This window comes from Falco cherrug, chromosome 6 (genome assembly GCF_023634085.1).
Source record: "Falco cherrug isolate bFalChe1 chromosome 6, bFalChe1.pri, whole genome shotgun sequence".
Taxonomy (NCBI): Eukaryota; Metazoa; Chordata; class Aves; order Falconiformes; family Falconidae; genus Falco; species Falco cherrug.
Genome location: NC_073702.1, coordinates 15,463,713 through 15,489,845, shown reverse-complemented (window position 1 = coordinate 15,489,845; position 26,133 = coordinate 15,463,713). Strand labels below are relative to the sequence as shown.

Below are 26,133 nucleotides of genomic sequence, written 5' to 3'. Positions count from 1 at the left end.
GATCCCCTTTCACCTGGGACTGAATTTGCAACTCCTGGGGCTTGGACTGTACTGGTTTTCAGGCCTGTGTCATCATTCTTTGCTTTTTTTGATTAGAATAACATGCACAGAAGTTTGAAATCTGGTGGAAACTCCCCTATGTATATTAGCTCATACAGCTAGATAGCTACTAATGTCCAGGTAGCACTGTGCATGCCTTTACGATAAAGTTCAGCATCTTTATTGCCAAGAGTTTTGTCATTCTGAGCCCAGTGCTGCGGCTCCCGGAAGGCCAGTGGGTGCCTGGAGCCAGATGGGTCAGATTCCCACGAAGGGGAATTCCAGCATCCCCTGATTCTGAGTCAATAAATGGAACACAATTTTCTAGAGTTTATCCCAGGACAAAACCTAATACAGCGGTGCAGATGTTTGTATTAGATACGTGTCCTCTGCATTGGAAACTAAACCGTGGCAATCTTTTCACTGTTTCTTCACTCACAGTCTTGCATTACCAAAAATACGAGTACATGACCACCTGATAATGCACACATGAAGTTGGTTCATACACCAAGAACTTGGAAGAGTCTGCTTAGCAGAGTCACCTGGTGAGCTGCATTCACAAGTAAAAAATTCATACCAATTTCTGATTGCAAGAGAATAACTGTAACTAACACGATCTCGGAGTGGCTTCTTATAGAAACTAATACTTTCTGGGAAAAGCACAAATGGTGTCCAGCAGTCTTAATTCACTTGTAGCGTAACACAATTTGTAAGTCATCAAAAGTCAAATACAAGTATTCTTTTGAAAACCAAATTATTTAACTGAAAAATCAATGAGAGTTTACTTTTGAGGCTTCTTCTAGAAATCATATGTCAATTAAAATATGAATAAAGAGTCTGTAGAACAGGACACAAAAGTTAATACAGAGATTAGTTTTTGGTTAGCTAAGGGTTGTCACCATTTTAAAGATACAGTTTCCTAGAAGGAAGAGAGAGAGAGAGAAAAGGCAACTGTAAAATTTGAGACAGACTAGGAAAACTGAGCAATAGCATCGTGAGCAACCCCCACCATTTCTAGAAACTTTTTCCAGTCTCAGGTTTTTCATTTCTTCTTCTGAGTGTGTTCGTCTGTCTTTGTCTTGAAAATCAGAATATGATTTTAACAGCAGCAGAGGCTCCAGACTTTATTTAATAACCTGTTACTCTTTTTCCTGAAAAAATGCAAATTAATTCTAGATTTATTAGCGTATTAAAGGACTATTAAGAAGATATTGCCATTATGAAACATCTATGCAGATAAAAGGGAATAGTATTTTTACAATAAAATCCTAACTTAACATTTTACATTCAAATGTTAAGAACTGTCTTCCCCTCTTTCTTCATTTTCCTAACACATAGTTAAAAGGAATTTTAATAGTATTTAGGATGAAGTAATAAAACCATCAATAATTTGGTCTGTAATTAGACTACACTGTGAACTTAGGGAAAGTATGCTGTAAGAAATTATGACTTCAGATTTTATGTTTCTGTCTGTATTTGGTATGGTAAAGGTTAACAACTCTTTACCTGTTAACTCGTATTTCATGTGAGAAAGAAAAAGCTTTTCCCTCTGCTAACAGCAAATGTAAAGACTTTCATTCCGATCTTGTAAGGCTGTAAAAATATTTAATCTTACCTATAACTTTTTCTGTCTCATTTCCACTCCCTGGGAGAGCTTGATCTTATTAAGGGCAATCTTTCATAATTTGCATGTTGTAGGCCTTCCTGGAGTTTGCCTCTTATTACTCTAATGAAGTTCTATTTCTGAATATTGAGAGTGCTTGCCTAACAGGCTTCAGGAGGCTCCACACCTTTTAATGGTATTGCAAACACGGTACCTGCTACCCATATTTATTAAACCTATGACAATTTATTATGCTGGTGCATGGCTAGGGCTTTTCTTCATTCTTGGCATTCCAGCAGCATATTGAACAGAAAGTTCCCTCAACAAACCACAAGAAGACTATTTGTGTCTGAACTTTGTCTACAAATGTGATAAATTACATTTCTTCTTTTCCTATCTGTGTAATTGCAGTTGTTTCATCATTAGGCCACTGACTCTCTTCTTTCTTTTTCTTTATCCTCCCTCCTTCTTTCCCCACCACTGAATACGCATCCTTTTCTTCTACTCATGGAATCCTACCCTGGCCCTGGCAGAAACTAGATGAAGATGTGGGGTTTTTTGCCACCGTTGCAGCTCATGGGACAATAGCAAGGGATACTATAAGCCAACAGGAAAAAAGAAAAAAAAAAAAAAAAGCCTGAAGTGCAAAACTGATAGTAATGTGAAGAGACAGTGGTAGTCCCTAGAGGGTTGTACTGACTTAGGGAGCTTTAAATGGGGGAAAGCAGTAGAAAAATAGGATAGTAAAGTCAGACAGGGAAATGAAGATTCAGAGCAATGAAGGCATGAAAGGACATAACCTCTGACTTTGTGAATTGAGGGATGCTGTGGAGAAATGGGTTTTCTGCAGGTTAGAAGAAAAAGGCTGTGAGAGCACTGTGACAACTCTGGACTTGGGAGATCGCTATAGTGTATTTCCCACCAGCTATCTCAGGCACATAAATTTAAGACCATGGTATGTCAAGAAACACATGCAAGATCCCTGCTCTCCCTTTTTCATCTACAGTGTCATCCTTTTTTGTTCCTAAGCTACAGTAATGCTATGTGAAATAATTCTAAGATGCTAATATTTGGGAAATATAAACATTTATGCATATACAAAAACTCCATTTGGTTAAACAAAGAGAAAACAGAAAGTTAGTTCTCTCAATGCAGTCCCAAACAGAAGTTATACAAAAAATGTATCACCATGAAATATTATTCTCACAAACTACTTTTTTTTTGTTTCAGGAACTTCCTCAAATTTTCTGCTTCATCATTTCCAAAGATAGTAACCAATGTCAGGGTCCTCCTTCTACAAAAATTTCGTATATATTGCCTGCTGAAACTCATTCCATTCATTTGTAACCATATAGTTTCAGAATGATGTTTTAAACCAGAGGAGGAATGGGGCAGAGAGGGTATTTTTGCATGTACAGCATAGTTTTTCTTAAAATATTTTATTAAGAATATTGCGATATAACAAAGCAGACATGTGTCATCTAAAAAAATTAGATTTCAAATTCTTTTTACTTTATATATCAGGCTAAATTCTATGTTTGGATATTCACTTTGATTATATACCCAGAAGAAGGTAAAAATGTAACTTGATGCAACAGCATATGATTTAATTTGACTTTTGATAATAAATTTTGATATTAAATTATTTTTTCCTTTCTCTTTACTTAACCTTAACAGAAAACATTATTATTTTCTTTTTAAAAGTGTAGAATCAGTGTACAAGCATGTCTTAAAAGGCCCAAAGCTCTCAGCTTTCTGGTTATAAAGTGAAAACTGAGTAAGTTGTGTCCCTTACTGTATTCTTGCATTACCGAGACTGAAGCCAAATACATTAAAGACATTATTTTATACAGCTGACCCAGACTTGAGGCTGAGCTCTCTAAAAAGGGAAGCCTACAGCTGGGACACTGTAGAAGACGAGTGTAAGAATGTATTCTTGGATTTCACTTGCCATCAAAGTGTAGTCAATTTACTCCAGCATGGAAAGGGTATGACTTATTTTCCCTTTAGTAACAACTCACAGGCCAGTATAGGCCTAAAGAAGGTAGGAACAGGCTATTGTAGTCCTAAGATGAATGAGTTGCTGTTGTATTCATAAGATGAATGAGCTACTGTTGCAAAATTTTATACCAAGACCTAAAAGTAAGGAATAGAGGTGTGGAAATTCAAGAATGAAACTTGGTGAGAAAAAATTGGACAGTTTCTTTGAGTCAGATGTTTAGAAAAGGAAGTGGATAGTTGCAGAACTGTTTAAAATACAAATGTAAAAAAGTTATTTTCTCCAATTAAGTGATTGTTTCTGAATAGTGTATAAAGAGCTTGAAAATATCACTGCTTAAAAATGCAGAAAGTTGAAAGTTATTTTAAAAATAAAAACGGTTTCAGGAATTGCTCCTGCTCTTATTTTCATTTGCATAATGTGTGCATAATCTTCTGAAAGATAATACAGCAGAAGAAAACAAAGCAGAGCTCTGTAACATTCTGTACATGGACAAATCATAAGATAGTGAAGTGTACCAGAGCATCTTGCTGGTTTGGTATTTCATTAAACATGCATACTGCGAAGAAGAATAAACACTATTCGTGTACTGATATGTATGGAAAAAGCCAGCATAAGCACTATTCTGGATTAGTTGCCACCATTGAACTCAATAATAGATGAGGAAGGAGGTCTCAATTTTATAAGGCAAACAGGATGGTGCTTATTTAGAATACAAACCCTTAATTCATAATTAATAGTCTCTTCATTTAAAAATTAAGAGGAGAAGCAGATTGGGATCTTTAGCTAAAATTTAAAAAAAAACTTAAATAAAAAAAAATATTTCAGAATAACCGTTCTGTTAGTAAGCAATTGCAGAATAAGAAAAAGTAAATGTACACATACATATACACACAATCTTTGTAAGAGACAATGACTTTGTGCTCATGTTTAATTTTTTCAGAACTACATCAAACTTCCTTCTGTGTACTCCTTTCCTTATGAAAAATACAGATAAATTTAGGAGAAGGAAGAAAGAAACTCATTTGCCATCTAAATACCTGAAAAGCCAAACGGGAGGGACTTTAGGTTCGCATGAATAAATTGTGACATTATATAGGATAGTCCAGAACTGAATTTTAAAGATTCTATAGATAAGGATAAATCAGTGCTATGCATTAGGGATATGTGACCAAAACTAGAATCAAGTCTAGAACAAAGGTCAAGAAGTGTGAAAATTGCCAGAGACAGGATGAAAGAGGAGATGGCTGTCATTATTCCAAGCAAGAATAGTGTCAGATAACAAAAAAGAGCAAATTGCACTAATTGCTTCCTCCTTTTTCTTCCCTCAACACGTGATTCAGTCAGAGAAAACCTGGGTTTCTAGTAGTAAAATAGTAAACAAAATTTGGTAACCCAAGGGCAGTACATGCAAGGGTGGAGGAGATGCAGCTGCTGAAGTTATCTCACAGGAATAGGGTTCGGGGTTTTGGGGCAGGAAAGAAGCTCATAATCTGCTGCTAAATTCACCTCTGCACATATGTGTTTTTAGTGCTACAAATAAGACAATCACATACTGACTCAGGATGATAAGGCTTTGCTGTTTTAATATAGTGACTCTAGAAAAGGGAAAGAGTGTCTCTAAGCATTCAAATGTAACAATTAATAATTACTATATTAAAAAAGAAAATTATCCTATCTTCAATCTCACTGATAATTACAGGTAATTGTTTTAACATCTTCCTAAAAGAAGAAGCTTCCTCTTTTTCCTCTGTCCTTCTATTGACTGAATTTTTAAACAAGAGCAATGCAGTGGGACAAAGTTGTATTTTTTGTTGCCCAACTTTGAACTAGACTTTGAACTAGTCTGATGTAGAAGCTGTGTCTATGCTGGTGTGTTAAACAGTACCAGGACATGGACAGTGTCCCAGCACTGAAACATGGTAATTTCCACCATTAAATCATTAGAATGATCCAGTCCCTAGAATGCTTCCTGCCTGGGACAGCTAGTGTGCTTTCAAACACTTTGGAGGCACAGTTCAGGAGTAACCATGGCCAGGGGACATTCTCAATACAAAATTTCTCAGTTGTAATCATCTAAGTATTGCTGTGACTTTTATATTTCTGGGGAATGATATTTTAAGAGTGTCCTGGTTTCTGCTGACATAGAGTTCATTTTCTTCATAGTACAGTGCTGTGTTTCGGCTTTTATATGAGAATAGTGTTGATAACACACAGATATCTTGGTTGTTGCTGAGTAGCCCTTACACAGAGTCATGGACTTCTCAGATTCCCATGCTGCCTTGCCAGCAAGGTGGCTGGGGGCGCACAAGGACTTGCTAGGGGACACAGCCAGGACAGCTGACCCCAGCTGGCCAAATGGATATTCCAGATGATGTGCTCTGCCAATAAACTAGGAGGAAAGCTGTCGGGGGGGAGGCACATCTTGGGAACAGGCTGGGCATTGGTTGGTTGATGGTGAGCAATTGTACTTCATTTGCATCACTTGTTTTTCTCAGCTTTATTTCTCTCTTTTTTTGTTATTTTCCTTTTCATTACTATTATTATTACTATTATTATAATATTTTATTTCAATTATTAAATTGTTCTTATCTCAACCCATGAATTTTCTTACTTTTACCCTCCCAGTTCTCACCCCCATTGCACACAGGGGCATGAAGGAGCAGCTGGGTAGTGCTTAGTTGCTGGCTGGGGTTAAACCATGATACACAGAAATTCAGCCTGCAGTACATTTTCCTCTCACCTACAGGTGATTTAGGCAGCTCTTGCAAGGAGGAGATATATTCAGTAAAGACAGAGGAGAAAAGTCTAAAACTTTGTAGAAGTTTGGGTTTCTTAGATTAGCATACATGAGATTCAGTACACTTGAACTGGATCAAAGCTACTATTATATCAAATGTAGTTCTTGTGTATTAATTACCCAGTTTTAAAATACTTTTTTTCCTGATCTGCATTTTTTTTCCCCCTAAACCCACATTACTCTCCATCTGCTGCTTGTATCATTCAGAACAGCTGGGAATGGAGACTCCAGAAACTACTCCTGAACTGGAGGTTGTCTTAGTTTATTTTTTATTTGTCTTCATAATGCTGAAAGCTTTGGTTACTTTTATAATTTCTACCCAGTGTTTTCTGCCAAAGGGATGGTTTTTTTATTGCTAAAAGATCACACTAAAAATCTTGTTTCTTTCACACAGTTCCTTGCCTTCCCTTCAGTCAACTACAAGTCAGTATTTCACAGAACAAAGAATTACTTAGCCCCCTTAATGAAATACATGCAGAAAATAATAGAAATAATGTGGATATTTTAATGGACAAAGATTTAGTAGAGAAAACCTGACAGTCTGGAAAGTAGAAATTGTAAATCATTTGGGAATACAGCCAAAACCATCAAGAGCAATATAAAGCTGGGAACTTGAAAGCTACAGGTGTACATAAAGAAGACCTAGAAGAAAGAGAAACTGAGTTTCTACACAGTCATATATACTGTGAGAAGGTGTATTTAGCCCACTGTTCATAAATACTCTTATTAGTGAAACTGACATATTCAAAATGTGAAAAACAGCATCTCAATTACTGTTCATTCCTCAAGCATGAAATAACCTTTAAAACACAACTAAAAACTGTAAGTCCACAGCCAGAGTAGACCAAGAGTGTTGCCTAGGTAATAAAATCACTTGAGTTTTGGGAAAATCAAAATGTTACTCTTGAAATGTGCCTTTTGTGTCTTTCATATATGTGCACACATGCAGAATGTACATTATTGTCCTCTATAGCACTGGGACTTTTCCCAGCAAATATTTTGCAGGCTTGGACTTCTTCAGTACTTATTTAGTGACAGTCAGCCCAGATGGATAGCTAACCAGCAAGTGACAACAGAGTAAACCAAAAAGTGTATTGCGTTTTGCTATGCTGTACAAAATACACAGCTGTTTCTTCCTGTACCGTGCCGCTCCCCCCCCCCCCCCAAAAAAAAAAAAAGCTAGTATTTTAAGCTGTCACTTTACCACTTTCTGACATTATGTATGTATTTTAGGACTAAGCTAATTTTAAGATTAACATTTTTGGCTGATTTTTTAAAGTACTGCATATGCATACATACATGCATATTCTATTAGTGTTTTCAAACATGAAAATCAGAAATCATATTATAACATGAATCTTACATGACAAATTGCAAACTTGCAGATCCCAAAATCGTTACAAAGACCACAGATTTCAGATAATTGCTTCAAAGGGCATTTCAGACATAAAACAGCAAAGACTTGCATGAGATAAGGGAAGTATATAGCATCAGTAGGTATCACAGCTATTTATTTTAGGAATTTCTCATACAGTTGTGCTGTAATTAAGACAGAGTAGTGTATGAATTCTTAAACTACAAGAAACCAGACCAGCTGAAAACTTTTAGAATCCTTCATCAATGGTCTTTTTTTTTTTTTTTTCATCATTTCTCTATCCCAGTGTTTGCATTTGAGTGAAACCAGAACAGCAAGGTTCTTGAAGACTATTCAGCACCTTGTGCATCAAGAACCATCTATCAAGAAACAAAGTATCTTTGTCCTTAGTACTCAGAATCAAGAAACTGGGGCCTGAATGCTGAGCTTCATTTATCTGGTATGATAGCACTGTGATGAACCAGTAAGGGTTAAGCTATTTCAATCACTTGGCACATTTTGTCTGGCTATGTTAAATGGACCACTGATTTTCTAGTGGGCACAAAACCAGACAAACATATGGAGAACATTTTTAGGCAATCAGTACACTTATACATAATTTGAGTATCTCAGCTGACTAATGAGGGACAGACTTAAAGCCAGAGATTTCCAAGCTGTTGTCGATACTGAGATCACAAACTGCTCTTTCAGAAGACTTGTCCTTTAAGAATCTATTGACCCAAGTAATTTAAAAACAACCATATGTTCATACATTTCTTAGGGTCCATAAGTTTCAGACTCATTAATGTTTTATTTTAAATCAGGACTTGGCTTTTGACATGAATTTCTCAATTGCCCTCAGTTAACTGTGCTTTGCCTCACATCACACAGTGGTCTCAGTGCACATAAACCAGATTAATTTTGAAAGAAACTGAACCAGAAGATATGCTTCAAGAGCACACCTAATGCTGTCTGAGCACTAATGAGTATTTAGTCCACAGGACTATGTTCACTATGCTAGAACCAGTACAAAATTCCATGCCTCTGCCCCAAAACATGTACACTCTTTGAAGCCAGGCCTCAGCTCCACCTGTTTCACTGTTTCTGTTGATCTGTGTCGCTTACTAATGTAGCAGTACCCTTATTCAGGTGCGCTATGAAACATGAGTGAAAAATATTTTTTCTTTCCTTAGATTCCATTTCTGAAGTCTGCTGCTCTGATCAACACTTACTTTATTTACATGGAGAGTCCCCATGTTATGTGGGTCAGTCCTACAGTCACTACTACAGACTGCCTGTAAAGTACCTATATAATGAGATTTAGGAAAGTCCATTTACAGAATAATTTTGTTAAAGTACGAAAAGCATAGAAATGCGATCTAAAGTAATCTGTAATCTGTCATTATTAAGTAAAAGTCTGATGCTGTTCTGACACAAGTCTATCTTAAATGATTTTTACTCTAAGATTGGACCAGACGAACCTGAGCTTCCTATCATTGCATACTCCTTTACAGTCAAGTGAAGTGGTTGTTAAATAAACTACTGCTGCATTTTTGTATGGGCATATTTTAATGTCACTTTTTGTCAATATAATTTTCTCCACCTAAGTGGTTTCTACAGGTGTGAACCACCTTTTAATAAATTCATAATATATAGTTTTCTGCAATACAATTCTATGACTCTATTATTTGGTTTTTTCCATAGCTTTACACCATTCCCATATAAATTTGTATCACTGTAGTGGAAGATGCACTATTAACTGCAAGTGGTTGAATCAGATACAGGAATCAAGCTACTTTATTACGGAATCATAAAACTGTAGACACTGGAAGGAACCTCTGGAGACTGTCTAGTTCACCCACCCTGCTCACAGCAGGGTAAACTATAGCAGGCTGCTCAGAACCTGGGTATTCAGTATATCCAACGATGGACACTTCATATCTGGGCAGCCTGTTCCAGTATTCAACCACGTTTACTGTAGAGGAATGAAGCTGGGTTAATTAACATTGATAACATACAGCTGTGGGCTGGCTTCAGGGGCGGTGGGTTGGCTGGTGTAGTTAAGGTGCAGCTGTGGCTGGTTCTGTTAAGGGCTTGGGCAGCCAAGGAAGAGGGAGCAGCTGGGGAAGAGAGAGGAGGAAGAAGCAGAGAGAAGAGAGAGTGTGTGTGCTCTGGATGAGGAGAGACTAGGAGAAGGCAGCAGAGGGACTGGCATGAAGAGTGTGTTGGTATGTGATGGTAAAAGACCTTGAGACCTTGTTGCAGCAGGCTAGTTTGGAAAGTGCTGTGACAGTTTACAATAAAAAAAGTTTGTTGGCTTTTGTTTTGTTTTGTTGGGTTTTTTTGACTTGCTGGTATTTCAGTTTGTGCCCTTTGCCTCTGACTGGAAGTCACTCTGTACTGAAGAGTCTGGCTCTGTCTTTACTTGCTGTTGTGTCAATGAACAGGTACTTCAGATGGGCACCCAATAGTGGTTATTTCTCAGAAAGCATGCAATAATTTCCTTCATAAATCTGGCCTCTTGGCACTTGTTTATAGACTGAGGTGGGTCCTCTGCAGCCCTAGTCTGTTGATCAGGAGGTCTCTTTGTATACGTTACCCGTGCCCTTTGCTTGACAACCAAGTCCATCACTTCTTCATTTGATTTTTTTTTTTTTTTTTTTTTTTGCAAACCTGTTGACAAAGATAATTTTGCCCCACTTATCAAGTGGATCCCATCTCTTCTTAGCCTTAATCCTGAAAGAGGGTCTTATGGTCCTAAAAGATGAAACCCTATTATCAACAACAGCTATATAACTAGTTGTTGACTAAAGATTTATCCACACCTTGCTTTCTCTCACGGGCAGGATCAGGGAGAAAACCATTGGGTCCCCCATAACCTTTATCATGCTTCTGGAGACATGCAGTCACTGGGGGCATGTTCGAGGTCTGCACTGGCCATCTCCTTACTGTTACTGGTATCTCCATGGAAGAGCAGCAAGAGATGACAATCCCAGGGCTGGACAAGCCTTGGTAAAATGTCCCAGATCCAAGCCCTTGGAAAGCAGCAATCCTCCCTAGGTAGCAGGTAACACTGGCAGATGGGGGCTTCCATCAGCAGGGAGTATCCCACTACTGTCACTTGCTGCTTTTTTGTAGTGCTGCTGAGTGCCTCAGGCTCAGCTGGCTTAGAGGCTTTGTTGGCATAACTCCCAGTCCCTCATCTGCTACCAGGGCAGTTCTGTATATTCATTAAATAAAAAAATACAATAAGAATCATAAATTCTTTCAAAGTTTTCTTGTTTCTTGTTTTCACCTCAAGGAGAGTTCAGATGAAAGTATCTGATTTTATCTTTTTTTTAAATAAAAAGTAGTATTAATTGGTATTTCAATTAGAATAACAATCTGAAGAAATGGGAGAAGACATTGCTGGAATACAAAGTACTTTGTGTCTCCTCTGGTATCTCAGTCATTCACATTCCTGTCTAGACACTCCATGGTTCCATTTAGCATGTGTGAACGAGTGAAAACCAAACATAAAATTCAATATTACACCCAGGGAAATTGCAGTAATATTTATATATTAGACTATATTTTATAAATATATATATTATAAAAATTGTAATTTAAAATTATGGGACTTTAAATCTTACCATCATATGAAGCAGTTCTGCCATTTAACTGGAGGAGAGACTGAGCAGCGAACTTTACATAACTTTTCCAGATTTGCTTAAGTTATCATTGACAGAATAGAGACATCTGAATTATTCCTATGAGATTTCTTTCTCTATTGGTAAGTTCTCATCTTGGCAGGATGTTACTCAGCAGATGACAAGAAATTGTAAGAGCAAAGTTATATATGGAGCAGTAGTGAGATAAATAAAATTTTATGGTTGCTTTTTGAATTAAAAATTACTGTAGTTACTTCAGTGAGGTAGTGCTTATCTCAAAAGACAAGGATCAGGTTCATGATACAAAGATTTTGTAAGTAATAAGTAACTGGCAAAATTAAAAGTCAAGTCATGGACTATAGATGAAAGAACACAAGTGTAAACTATATAGAAAGAATTCTTAAAACATAAATGATTTTAAAGCACAAACATGCATCTTAACATCTCCTGTTAGTAACAAGAAAAGCAAGCAATGAGACCTTGAAATGAACAAGTAAGGTGATTTTTTTTAAGCTTGAGGAAATTCAGTGAAGCTGATTGTTTTACAAACTCCCGGGATCAATTGCAGGTGCAAGCTCTTTGTCCAACTGCTGACTATATTGGATTAGTGAATCATACTGTTGGTAGAACTTAATCCTGCTGTAAAAGTGAAAATACATTAAAACCATAATAATTTATAACAAAGTCTTTAAAAATTGACTACTTGGTGCTAATTCTTTACTTTAAACAACCTGCCATGAAAATAGTACTTTTTCATAGAAAAGTAAATACTTCCCAGTATTATTTACCTGAATAATAGTAGCTTAATAACTTAGCTATTCAGATGTGTTACTTTTGACATAAAATACCATTTGTTATTGTGACAATAACAGCAAGTGGGGAAAGTTAGATGCATTTTTATAATTTTATGCCTCAGAATTTATGCTTCTGAAAAACAAATGAAGAAGCATGGTATCCTTTTGTGCTGAGAGCTTCCAAGGACAAAATGGGAGAAGTGCAACCAGGAATCAACCATTAGCTAGTTATATGCACATTCATTCGTGACCAGAACACAGCCACCCTGTTTTGGTTGCTAAAAATGCTTAAAAAACCAAGATGTCACAGGCCATTTGTTCTGAAAGCTAGGGAACAAGCTCTGACATTGTTCAATTTACTACTTTAGAGCAAGTCAATGAGTCTACACTAAGATGGTGAAGTTTTTGTTTCAAGTAATCTATTTTGCCTATAAATAGAAACAAACTTCTGTACAAATGAACCTGGAAATGAATACTAGGCTGAAATACAAGTAATATGATGTCTGACTGGAACAGAATTGATCTGGGTGGGAACACAGTTCATTGAGAAGTTCAGGGAATCTCTGGCTGGTGTTGAAGCTGTACTGAAAAAACTGCTCACCTACAAGAAGCACAGGACGGAGGATCTGGGAAACTACAGGCCTGTCAGCCTGACCTTAGTGCCAGGGAAGTAATGGAACAGATTGTCTTGAGTGCCATCACAGCATGTGCAGGACAACTAGGGGATCGTGCACAGTCAACATGGGTTTATGAAAAGCAGGTCCTGCTTGACAAACCTGATCTCCTTCTATGGCAAGATGACTCACCTACTGTATGATGGAAAGGCTGAGGTAAAAGGCTGTAGTAAAGCCTTTGAAACTGTCTTCCACAGCATTCTCCTGGAGAAACTGGCTACTCATGTCTTGGGCAGGTGTACTCTATGCTGGCTAAAAAACTGACTGGGTGGCCAAACCCAAAGAATGGTGGTGAATGGAGTTACATCCAATCGGTGGCCAGTCACAAGTGGTGTTTCCCAGGGCTCAATATTGACAATCTGAATGAGGGGATTGAGCGTACCCTCATTAAGTTTGCAGAAGACACCACGCTTAGTGACAGAATGTTGATCTGCTGGAGGGCAGGAAAGCTCTGCAGAGGCATCTGGACAGGCTGGACCAATGGGCAGATACCAGTTGTAGGAGGATCAACAGGGCTCAGTGCTGGGTCCTGCACTTGGGTCACAACAACACATGCACACGCGCACGCACGCACGCACACACACACACACTATAGGCTTGGGGAAGAGTGGCTGGAAAACTGCCTGGTGGAAAAGGACCTGGAGGTGCTGGTTGACAGCTGGCTGAACATGAGCCAGCAGTGTGCCCAGGTGGCCAAGAAGGCCAGGAGCATCCTGGCTGGTATCCAAAATAGTATGAGCAGCACGACGGGGGAAGTGATTGTCCCCCAGTACTCAGCACTGGTGGGGCTGCACCTCAAATCCTGTGTTCAGTTTTTGGCCCCTCGCTTCAAGAGGGACATCGAGGTGCTGAAGTGTGTCCAGAGAAGGGCAACGAAGGTGGTGACAGGTCTGAAGCACAAGTCTTATAAGGAGCAGCTGAGGGAATGGGAATTGTTTAATCTGGAGAAAATGAGTCTCAGGGGGACCTTACTGCTTTCTACAACTACCTGAAAGGAGGTTGTAGGCAGGTGGGGGTAGGTCTCTTCTCTCAGGTAACAAGTGATAGGACAAGAAGAAATGGCCTCAAGATGCACTAGAGGAGGTTCAGATTGCATATCAGGAAAAACATTTTCACAAAAAGGGTAGTGAAGCATTGGAACAGGCTGCTCAGGGAAGTAGTGGAATCTGCATCCCTGGAAGTGTTAAAAAAATTGTGTAGATGTGGTGCTTAGAGGCATGGTTTAGTGATGAGTTATCAGTCCTGCATTAACGGTTGGACTTGATGATCTTAAAGGTCTTTTCCAACCTGGATGATTCTATGATTCTAAACATAAGGTGGCATTTATGCAATATATCAACTCTTTGCCTTAGTATAAATAGATTCAGAAATTAAAACTGTTAGTAGAGAACTCTAAAAAAGCTTTCTTTTTTATAACAAATCCAGAAGGCAATGCAGGTGCCTGTAACTATTTTTAAAGTCTTGGTAGTATGCCTCAAAGAAGCAAATACATATATAATTACTGCTTCAGAAAGCTTCTGACTGGGTCTATGTGCGAATGCATCCCTGCATAGGGCTGCAAATAGCCCTTACGCTGGACCACTAAATGGCAGTTGAAAACTAGTATGAATGCAGAACTTGAAGTGATAAGGGAGAGTAATGAGGAAATAATAAGAGGCTATAAGAATTACATTGAAAAGAAATTTTAGGTAAGAGTTTTGATTTCAATTGAACCCAAATCTGATTTGGGTTCAAATCTATTTTTACGATTTCCCAATAGACCTATAGAAATCAACTAGTATGATTACTGACTGAATGAATTTAATGTTTACCTAGTGCTATCAGAGTCAGTTCTTTTGTAAAAGAATAAGATATTACAAATTATCCTTTAAAATTATTTTCCTGGGCAATATCTCAGCATGTTTCAGGTTTTTATGTTATCCAAATGAAAGACTATATGCAACAAGAGTATGACATGAATATAGTTTGGTTTTAAAAGTTCTCTCTGAATGAAGATAGGTAACAGAAATAAGAACAACTGGCTCTCATGACAAGTAACATGGTGCCAAATATAGTATAGGACCTGTTAATTTTTCAGAGGCCTTATTCAGCTCTCTCTTTTCCATTGTCATAAGAGAAATAGGCTGTCACAAATTATAATGAATAAAGAAACAAAAAATACTGCAAGATATGTGCTAATTTAAAAATATTTATAGGGACATCTTTACTTTTTTTGGAACTGTATGTGCCAAAATATAAAATTTGCCTGGCAGGACTTGGTTATGGCCCCTATTAGTTAATTTTAAATGGAATTCCACTTTTTCTGTATTACATATTGATATTTTTGCTTATGTGATACTGCAGTGTAGCAGAAATAATACTTCAAGGCTTCCACCTGATTTTTGTGGTACTGGCTTTTGTTTACTGTCATGTATCAGAAATACATGTGCATTTATTGCCTTTCTTTTTCCACTCATTGCCAAGCTTGCTATGGAATAGAATCATCGCTGAATCTAATATGTTACAAAAATAAGAAAAATATTATTTAGTGAATCAAAGGAAATACCTTTCAGTGTTAGTCTTGAGAGCCCATGGAAACTTTTTGCTCAATCTACCTGAGTGAAATAAATTCTAAGATGTTAGATAGATGTAACTTTCTACATTGCCATGCAAGATATCATCACTGCTGGTTTCAGAAAAAGCTTTTAATAGAAAGGGAACTCATAAGGTAAATTTCAGACTCATGCGGTTTTTCAGCAGTTGCATGACTAAACATAATTTTGAACGTTTGAAGGTACATGCTGTGCATGTATGAAGTAAAACAGTTTTGCTAGACTGGCTGAAATAATTTACTTTGTAGCAACACCAGTGGCAAAATTAATGTATTGGGGTACATATATATATGTATATTTCAGAACTTATATCTCCTAAAACCTCCATGGCATACAATTCATGTAAATTGTATACATTTAAAAGAAAATAATATGTAATGTAATGTAACCAGGCTGTATGAACTGTGCTCTGTTTTCATGAAACTTCAAGTGACTATGGGTACATTTACAGTAGCAATCAGCAATAGCAACAAATCTCTGAAAACTGTTGGCACTGGGGACCCAACATACACACTACTTGGATTCTGAGGGTTTTACTTTAAAATAGTTTTTATCTAAACCCAGGGACTGGAAATCTGTGATTGGAGCCCATTATATGCATGTGTGGAGAGCATTTTCTGGTTTAGTTTCATGCAAGAGAAATCCTGTTTGCATCATTCAAGTCTTCTCCGCAATGCAAATTATATGTAGTAAGGGGGTACAGCTGGGAGATTTGCTTCAGAAGTGTTCTTGTAATACAAACTAAAATGTTAATGTACATACCCTACAAGACACTTCACAGGATTTGGGCTTTTTTTCTTGTTATTTTTACTCTTGACTTACAAAGTGGAAACAAGTACAAATCATTTGTTTTAAAGAAAAAATCATTTAGTAAGACTATGGCACAGAAGGAAAAGAAAAAAAAAAAATGGGCAGGGCAAACATTTTTCCAGAGAGCAATTTGGTACAAGAAAACCAAGTTGGTCTTAAATTAGCTAAGACTGAATCCACCACTTCTGAATGAAATTCTTAACTATGAGCAAGAACTTTTCCCAGTGAGGCAAATAAGCTGGATTAGCATTTGTTCTGAACTACTGAGCTAAAGCAGAGAACTATTAAAACAGTTTGTTCAATGTTAAAAAAGCCATTTCAGAAGCCTTTTAAGCTAATCTGAGAAGTTGTATTTCCAGAACCTCTCTTGTGACCCCACCCTTTCAGGAAGAAACGTTACCTTTAGCCTGAGACCTTTGAAATTTTATGTCTAATTAAAGTGATTTCTACACTTTAAAGCCATTTTCTGTTCTAAAAGTGAGGTATGGTTGCGTGTCTTAGCGATTAGTGTGCAGGTGGAAAGTATTCCTTATGAGAAATACTCCAGAATATTTTATTTTGATATGATAGAAAACCTTTTTCTTCATGTCCATTAATCACTACGCTAGGCACCTTGACATATTTGTAACATTAAAATGTTAGCTGACTACACAAGAAACTAACCTCACATGAAACCCCAAACTTATCCCATGCCTTTAGCCCTCCCTCCAGAATGACACCTTTAATAACCTGTGTGATGCATGGCCAACTTTAGATACTTTTCACCAATTAAGGAGAACTTAAGGAGCCTGAAACTGCGAGAAATAAATTTCTATCTGGTGGCATAGCTTTTTGTAAAAAAAGAGCCAGCGCTGAGTGAATAGTCTGAAAATATAGGAATATGTAACAATGAGAGAATCTAATCTACTTGGCTGTCAACACTGAACACCACAAGATCTTTCTAGTTTATATATATTAATTTAAGTCCACATGCACAGACTGAAAATTTTGTATAACTGGATTCTACAAAGCATCTCTTAATAAATAGGCTATTGCATTCTCCACTGTTGAATCTGGTTAAATATGTAGGCATTTATTTTATTTTATTGAGAAAAAAGATTTTGTCTGGTAAAAACATCTGATTATCACATGGTCTGAGAATACTCTTTTTATGTAAGTGCTGTGCAGTAAAACAGTATCTTATTTGAGGGGAAAGACAGAGGCAGTCAATGCAACCAAGTTTGTCACAGATTTTGACTGGGTACATGGCATACAGTATATCTGAATTGGGTATGCAAACAGAAATAAGGTTTTCAGCATGGAGAAAAAGTAATCATTTGATATGATGGTTTAGAAATGTCAGTAAACAGTGATACAGTGGCATCTGCATATGAAAACAGCTTAGTAAGGACTTAAAGTTAGATGAATCAGTACCACAATAATAGCTATAAGTTAAAGTTTATTAATTATTAATGATAAATAAGGCTTCTAATTATTTAACCTCAACATATATATTACAATATATTTGTCTTGCTACAAAAAACTGTCCTTACTAATTACATTAGAACCATATAATCGATTTGAGAAAGATCTAGTGATAATCCTTAGAACTTGTTTGGATTTTTTTTTACTGAGCTTTTAAACAATACAAAAAATATAATTTGTGAAAAAAAAGAATGGTACCCCAGGAAATATATTCCTTCCAGGTGTGCTTTCCAAACACATGCTACACTGGGTATGTACTGAGGTAGAAAAAAAGTCTCATGTCAAGTGTCACGTACAGCACCATCTGTTAGCGCCCATTCTTGTATACCTTTACAACCACTTAGTCAAGGTGAAATGATGCCAGAAACTTTCACTCACACTTACTTTCACCCACAGTTTTTCAGTCAGAAACCTTGGAATAGAATTTTAAAATCTAAAGTAAGACATATCACAGAATTTGCAAGTAACTAAAAAAATGGGGTAACCTTTCTTTCTCTAGGCTATTTTCCATGCCAAGTGCCAAGTATTCTTTGCAAGCCTGAAGGTAGTTCTAAATAAAGGTTAGCAGCTAGAGACCTACTAAAATTAGCAAATGACCTGGTAGTCTGTGGATGACAAAAAAAAGTAGATAAATTATCAGTTCTACATATTTCATGTGAATTCTTTCACGTTTTATTATACAAACAGGAAGAAGAGGCTTTTATTCCTTTGGAAGTTATTTTGTTACAGAAGAGACACCATAGTCTAACCTATAATTGATGGAGTAGAAGTAACATTCAGACTTTCTCTAGAAATGCAAACAGTTTGAGTCAGGTACAAAACTATTTCATATTCTTTAAACAAAAGAGAAAACCCCTCCCACTACATGGAAAAATGGTTTTGTTTCACCCATGTAGGATTTATTTTCAGACTGAAAATACTGTAAGTCTTGCAAAGCTTTGTGAAGTGAAAATAATGTAGCAGAAAAGGATCTTTGACTACAGCTTCAGGGGGAATTTGTCTTTATGGCATAACTGCCCAATGTAGCAACACAAAGGCTTCAGTGTCTTCAGGATCTGAGAAATAATATTGGTTCTTGTTTCCTGTGGAAACCTTCTGAAGTCAAGTGGAGCATTTCTAGAAGCATGCACTCTCAAATATGACAGTCCAGCCCTATGCTTATAAATACATTATCCCTGAAATATATATTCCAAAGTAAATACTTTTATACACTAAAGGACATTTATGAAGAATGTTTTTTTATTATTATTTTTATTCTCTTCTACTATTGAAACACTATCATTTGTCTCTTTTAATTCACTCTGCAAACAGAGCTGCATTTGACTTGCTTATCTAAGCCAATCCTTTGGAACTGGAAAAACAGCTTGCTGTACAGTAATTTTGATACTTTCCCTCTTACTACTACCTCAGTTCTTTGCTTTGGAATATAAAATTTTCAATATAAAATTTTCTATCATCTTGAGCTAACCTTGCACTGAAAATGGAGCACACTACGTCTAAAGCCTGGATATGATTTCTGAAAAAGACAACCAAAGACAATGGTCAAAAGGTCATCTGACAATTCTGGATTGTGCTGACTGCATCAGCAAGGATTCTAGCATCTTTGGTGGGTACTTAGATGCTTAGCTCATGCCATATATAGACACCTACATTCAGGCATCTTTATTTTAATCTGAAGTCTACACCTTGCTTTCACATTTCATTAGTTGAACATTCTCACAGACAAGCTGGTAGAAACTAGAAGAAGGGAAAAAATTGCCAACCGGTCTTAACCACCCCCAATTTCTCTGACAATCTGTATGTTTCTTAAGGACAATACTCATACTGTATAGTCTCAGTGTCCCTACTGAGTACATTGAAAATAAATTGATTCCTGGAGGGAGTGACAGAGAACATGGTCCACCTCTGCTGCCAAAGTTTACACAATGTGAATGTCTGTTTTCTCCTTTCCTCCTGTGAAGGAATCAGCTGATAGAATGTTTTTATTTCTGAGAAGCAGAATTATTTTTAAAACTTCGATGTTTCAGGAAATAGTATAGCTGAAGAATTTTGAAAATAAATGCTGAAGTACTTAAAGTACAGCTATTTGGAGGTAAGATACTTTTTAAGCCCTTCGAAGCCAATGTCACTAGTGTAAATGAATATTCCTATGACTTATAATGAGGCCTTAAACACACCTGTTGGAAATATTCCTCCCCTTTTGAATTCCCCAAGAAACATATTGACTCAATAACTGCTTTTAAATGATAAAAACATTCCCATTGTCTATATCATTACAAATAAACAAAAAAACAGTGACTGGAAAGCATGATTATAAAACTTTTTTCAGGGGTATGGATTAAGAGGAGGTTTAAAACTGCAATAGTATTACTTCAGAATTCAGGAAGAAAACTTAGTAATCATTTTGATTAAAAAATATAATCTACTAACCAGATGTAGATCAACACATGTAGAATTGTGTTCACAAGCATTGATTACGCAGTCATCAATATCCTGGTCACATTTCAGTCCTGCATATCCTGGGTTGCACAAACAATAGAAGCCGTTGACAACTGTAACAGAGAGAGTGGCTTAGTGCTAAGGGTCTTTTAGAATAACAACTGAATATAGTAAAGTAAGTTACAATTGTGACTACTATCTGGAAGAGATTTAGATTAGCTACCTAAAGGGTGTGGAAATGTAAAAGAAATTTTTTTTTAAAAAAAAGCAGTATCTCAAAAAACCTTTTTAATATGAAAGCAGATTCATGTACTGCATTTTTCTTAAACAATTCCAATATTTTGAGGTAAGAATTATAAATCAAGGACCCCTTACTAGGTTCTGAAAAAATGATGGCATCTTATAAGCTAATGAGTAATTTTCCATCACAAAACTGTACACAAAGTACATGCATAAGACTTTATCTCTGATATCGTGCCTAAATGAGATGGAGCAGTTAAACATTGTTTGGTTTGGCTTTTTTTTTGTTTTCTTTTGGTAAAGGATGCCTCATTTTATACGAATATATTAAAGGAGAACTTGCTTGAGTTGAATTTGACAGCCCAAGTTATGATGTATTTCCATGCTTCATTTTAATCTTAACAAGGTAATGATAAGAATCCTTTCCCTTTTTCATCATTAATGATCCAAACAGAGTGGAATCTAATTTAGAGTGCTACATCCACATAAGGAGTGCATGACAGCAATAATGGCATTTCTTGCAGGCTTGCATTTATTCTAACCTCAGAGGTCCCTGGATTCTTCATTATCACTGAGATTTACCATGGAATGTATTCTGCCATTGTGTCTGTAAACATAGCTGCTATTGTATTCACTAAATGCTTTAAGTCCTTCAGAGCAGAAGCATTATTCATCTGCTAAGAGCTTCCTAGCTTCCACAGGATTCCAGCTCTCTGCAGCCAGTGCACATAGCCTAGAGGAACTGAGATGCCCACATCATCTATCCAGAGGCATCACAAAGACAAGCTGTCCCCAAAAGATCTGGCACGTCATGAATGTGAAGAACTTTACTGCAGTTATTATAAATTACAGCTCAAAAATATCTCAGAACCAATACAGAATGCATAGAAAACATCTGCAAACTTGTTAGGAAATAGTCTTTACTAGGTAAAATATGAAGCCACTCACCTTGTTCCCACGCACGGAGAGATAGAATTCTTAAAGCTTATTGAAACTGATTTAATTATATTATTTTTTTAAAGAAACTGAGATCGTTTTAGGCCATTATATATTTAATAATTTGGGGTCGGTTCTTTGAGATCTCATTTGAAACCAGTAGTTGATTACATCTGCAAATTTGTGTAAAGAGTTTGAATTTCAGGGAACTTCTTGAGTCATCACCTCATTTTTAAAAGGTGTGGGGAAACAGGAGAGAGATGTAGTGGAAGGCAAACATGGTTGCTCAATGCTTAAAGTGTGGGACCTATGAGGAAAAGTGGAGTCAGCCAGGCTTGTTTTGTTTAGTCCCTTCAGGGAAGGTTTAATAGTTTAGAGGGTCTTATAACAAGGGCAGTTGCACAAGTGACAGAACAGAATATCAATTAGTAGTGTTAGATGATATAATAAGGGCAACTGCCAAAAGTTAGTTTAGGAGATTCAGGTGGGATTGGGAGGGGGAAGGAAACACTACAAGAGTAGCGCATCAGTGGAATAGGCTATCCCAAAGAGTTTTGGAATTTCTGTCTATCCTTAGAGGCTTTCAAAACTCAGCTAGAAAAATCCCTGGCTGACCTGTTTTAGCACTGTTGATAGTCCAGCTTCTTCTGCTTTTGGGTACATGACCTCCAGATATCATTCTGCTTTCCAAACCCAGCATTATGAGATTCTCTGAAAATTACCACTTTCACTTCTTTTCATCAAGCATAGAAAGTATCTGATAGGTGGTAATAGCCTCATAAAACTTTCCAGTAAGCCCTCCATATGTAATGGGAGCTACTAAACATACCCTGCCAATCCAGTCAGAATAGAGTAATTCATTATTGTTTCTTCTAAAAAAATTACATATTATCAATCAGTGAAAGTGTAAATTACACAGTTACATGCTAGAAGGCACTTAATAGTAAACAGACACTCCATTTTGCATGAGTTTGATATTTAATGTAGGTTTTGGACTCATTAGAATTATGACATATGCTGCCTAACTGCTCTATGAGCTCCTTTTCAGCACCTGAGTACCCTCTCATTGAATGCACAATGTAAGATGTGTTTGGCTAATTTAGGTATCAAAGAAGACAGCACAAATCTCATTAAAGTTTCTCATTAGATGCACTTCTGGCCCCCTGAACACACAAAGCCCAGTGCCAGGAGTTGAGGCATTTTGGCAAAAACAATCCTTCTGGTACTGGCTCTGGAGCTTCAGACAAGCTAAATTTCAGTAAATTATCCACTCTTCTCCCCGGAGCAGCTCAGTAACTACAGATGCTTCAACAGAAAGACTACTCTACATTAAAGTGAGTAACCAGTCTGAACTCACTGTCATAGCAGTATCCATGGAGGCAAGGGTTAGAACTGCACTCATTGACATTGATCTCACAACGTGGACCTGCAAAGCCCTTCATACACTGGCACTGGAATCCAAGGGGAAAAACATCCAAGTTCATTTCTTCTATGCACACAGCTCCATTCTCACAGGGATTGCTGGCCTCACAAGGCCTAAACTCACAGTTCAAACCTGAAAAGGAAAATGGCAAAGCTGTCAGTGTTTAACTAATGAACATATCCCTGCAGCTGCTGCCTATTATGAGCTGTATTTTCTTTATATCCTTGGTTAAAACTGAGTTGGAGGGTCTCAGAGGTACATATATGTATATTACCATGCAGAAATATTTATTTGTGCTGTAGAATTACAAAGAAAAAAAAAGACAATGTTATCTGTTTTGTTTATATGACATTGCATTTTAAAATCATAACAGGTATATTAATATATTTTGTTTTTTCTGTTTAGTCTTGTCCTCTAAAATGGCTCAAAAAGTAGATTCGAAAATAATTAATGAAAATTTTGAAGCTTCCTATTATATCTTCCTGATATTCTGTTGTCACAGCACCGTATGTATTGTTTATACATTAACCCACAATCCTGAAAATGAATTAAATGCAAGTAACCATGTGTAATTATCCCGCTTGCAATTTGTTATTTTGCAACATGTTATTTTACTGAAATTATGTATGTGTTTGATAATGATTGTCTCCATCATTTATATAATTTCTGTACAATAGAAAATCTCACACAGTCACTTTCTACTCTTTCCAACAAACACTCCAGTATATCACAGATTATGTATGTTTATCTGGGCTAATCAAGGAACTGTGTGATGTTGATCTTGGGTCACAGATGCCTTCATCTAAATCTTTAATTTGCAAGAAATAGATCAAAAAATATTAAATGTCCCTTTAAAGAGAGCCTTAGTTTATTAGATCCTAAGCAATACTAATTCATGTTTTCTAGTAGCAAAACTCAAAATGATGAATGTGGCACATGAAGGCACGGACCCCAGGTGAGATCCTTTATTGCATGCATCAGTGCTGGTTATATACAATTGCTTATCTACCCAAGTTCTGCCCTGGAATATGCCTACATGCAGCAAAGCACCTTTGCAGCCAGTTCGCACTCCACCAAGCTGTTTACTCTTTCCAAGCTCATCTGACAGCATCTCTTCTTCCCACATCAGGATTAAGCTGTGGGAGGCTTTGGGCAGCCCCTCATTGCAGACAGGTGAGCACAGAATAGATTTGCACGTAAGCTCAGAGAGCCACATTTAGTGTCAGTTGTTTCTTCACTACATTTTAAGGCATAATCACTCTGCAACCTGGCACCCAGACAATGAACAAAGCCTTTTCTCAGAAAGGGCCCCTACACAGATGAGGGCAGAGAGAAAAGAGATCAAATGGGTTTGGGTTTGTAAAGCTGCCTCCCTTTTCCCTCAGTGTTGCTGAAGGCAAGGTTGTTCTTTCAGACAGAGCTCAGTGGTTTTTGGGGCTACAACAAACTGCGCAAGCCCCTCTGAGCCACTTTGAAGCCCATTTGCCCTTCTGTGACTGCTGAGGCTGGGCTGCGTCTGTGCTATGCTTTCTGGTAGAGCTGTCCAGGGTCTGCAGTACTCCAGGCCCTCTGCCCACTTCCCCAATGCCCTTGCCCCAGCTCTGGCTGCCAAGCCATTCCTTCCTGGAGAAGCTTCTCCTTGCCCCAGCAGCCTCCCTTTTCCTTACACAGGCTGTAACCTTAATCCAGTGATGGGCAACGTGACACTACCACATAAAGCACCTGGGTAGTCATGTGGAAAATCAAATCCATACAGTTATGTTGTGGTGGGTTGACCGTGGCTGGCTACCAGATGCCCACCCAGATGCTCTCTTACTCCCCCTCAGCAGAGTGAGTGAAGAAAACAAAATAGAAAACCTTGTGGGTTAAGATAAACATAGGGACATCACTTACCAGTTACTGTCACAGGCAGAACAGACTCATGGAAAACTGATTGAATTAATTGCCAATTAAAAATAGAATAGGATGATGAGGAACAAGCACAAAACTAAAACCAGCTTCCTCCATCCCCCTCTTCTTCCTAGGCTCAACTTCACTCCAGACGACTCTACCTCCTCCCTACCCCTGAGCAGCACAGGGGACGGGGAATGGGGGGTGTGATCAGTCCATAAGAGCTCCCCTCTGCCTCTCTGTCCTCCTCACACTTTTCCCCTGCTCCCGTGTGGACACCCCATGGGCCACAGTTCCTGGCAGAGGCCTGCTCCGCCACAGCCTTCTCCAGAGAGGAATCCCTGCTCTGGCCCCTGAAGCACCAACTCCTCCTCATCCTTCTCTCACCTCAGTGCTCACAGGGCTGTTTCTCACACTTTTTCCCTCACTCACTGCCTGTGCAGCATTTTTCCCTTTCTTACACAGGTTTTCCCCGAGGCCCCACCACCCAGCTGGAGCCGGCTGGAACCGGCTGTGTGCAGCCCGGGGCAGCCCCGGCCGCCCCTCACAGGGCCCTGCAGCCCCCGCCGCGCTGGGTGCCTGCACCTGGTACACGAGGTAAGCCATGCTTGTGAGATGGATAGTAGTACTGAGAATTTTCAACTTCTTTTCAGGATCAAAATTTCAGACAACAATTCCTGACAAAGAATCAACCAGTGTTACAAGTCACCTAAGGCATATGGCAGCTTTAAGTTTGTAGACCAGTTGCTAACTAACAGAACTGGCAATTCATACTGGGTTTTTGCATATGATTTTGGGGAAACTGAATCAGTTAAGTGGTTAACTTATTCTAAAGGAATATATTGAATATTTTATTGCAGTTTGAGAAAAGCAAGACTTTAACTACAGCGTCATGATTGAGATCAAGCTACAGTGCCACTCAGTGCCGTTGTGTGACTTGTTTGAAAGCTTAAAATTCCTTAAATGTGTAGGATATGGTGACAGAGCGAAAAACACTCATTGGATAACCTCAGTACTAGGATGTCCATGAGACTGAATGTTATTAACTTTAACTTGGGAAATGTACTTTCATATTTACTGAGATACGTTGTCAGTAAAATTATTTTGACTCTGCTATAAAAGAGCATGGTCAGGCACAGAGTTATTATACCCTTAGTACTGGCTGCTGGCAGCTGAACCCACGTATCTCCTCCTTTGCTTGTATTGTCATTATAGACAAAATTTTATTGGCCTATGCCACATTAGCTGCTTTTGCTTTACTGTTATTCACATAGTATCACACTAGCTATGAGCAGACCTTCTTTGTAATAATGAAACACACACTGGCCAAAATGCCAGCAGGATTTTAGATGAGCTGACTCCTTACTATAAGACAATCATCTGACGGCTGAATTCTAAAGATGCCTAATAGCAAAAACAACAAGAAG

General features: G+C 37.7%; 1 protein-coding gene across 1 annotated transcript in view; it reads right to left on the bottom strand.

The window, feature by feature from the left end:
* The window catches only part of EYS (eyes shut homolog), an 873,960-nt gene that overhangs the window by 561,307 nt on the left and 286,520 nt on the right, over positions 1 to 26,133 (bottom strand). Inside the window, exons 19-20 of the mRNA XM_027809136.2 lie at positions 22,751 to 22,948; positions 20,209 to 20,330 (exon numbers count right to left, since the gene is read on the bottom strand). Coding sequence (XP_027664937.2) covers positions 20,209 to 20,330; positions 22,751 to 22,948 — 320 coding nt within the window. The remainder of the gene's footprint in view (positions 1 to 20,208; positions 20,331 to 22,750; positions 22,949 to 26,133) is intronic.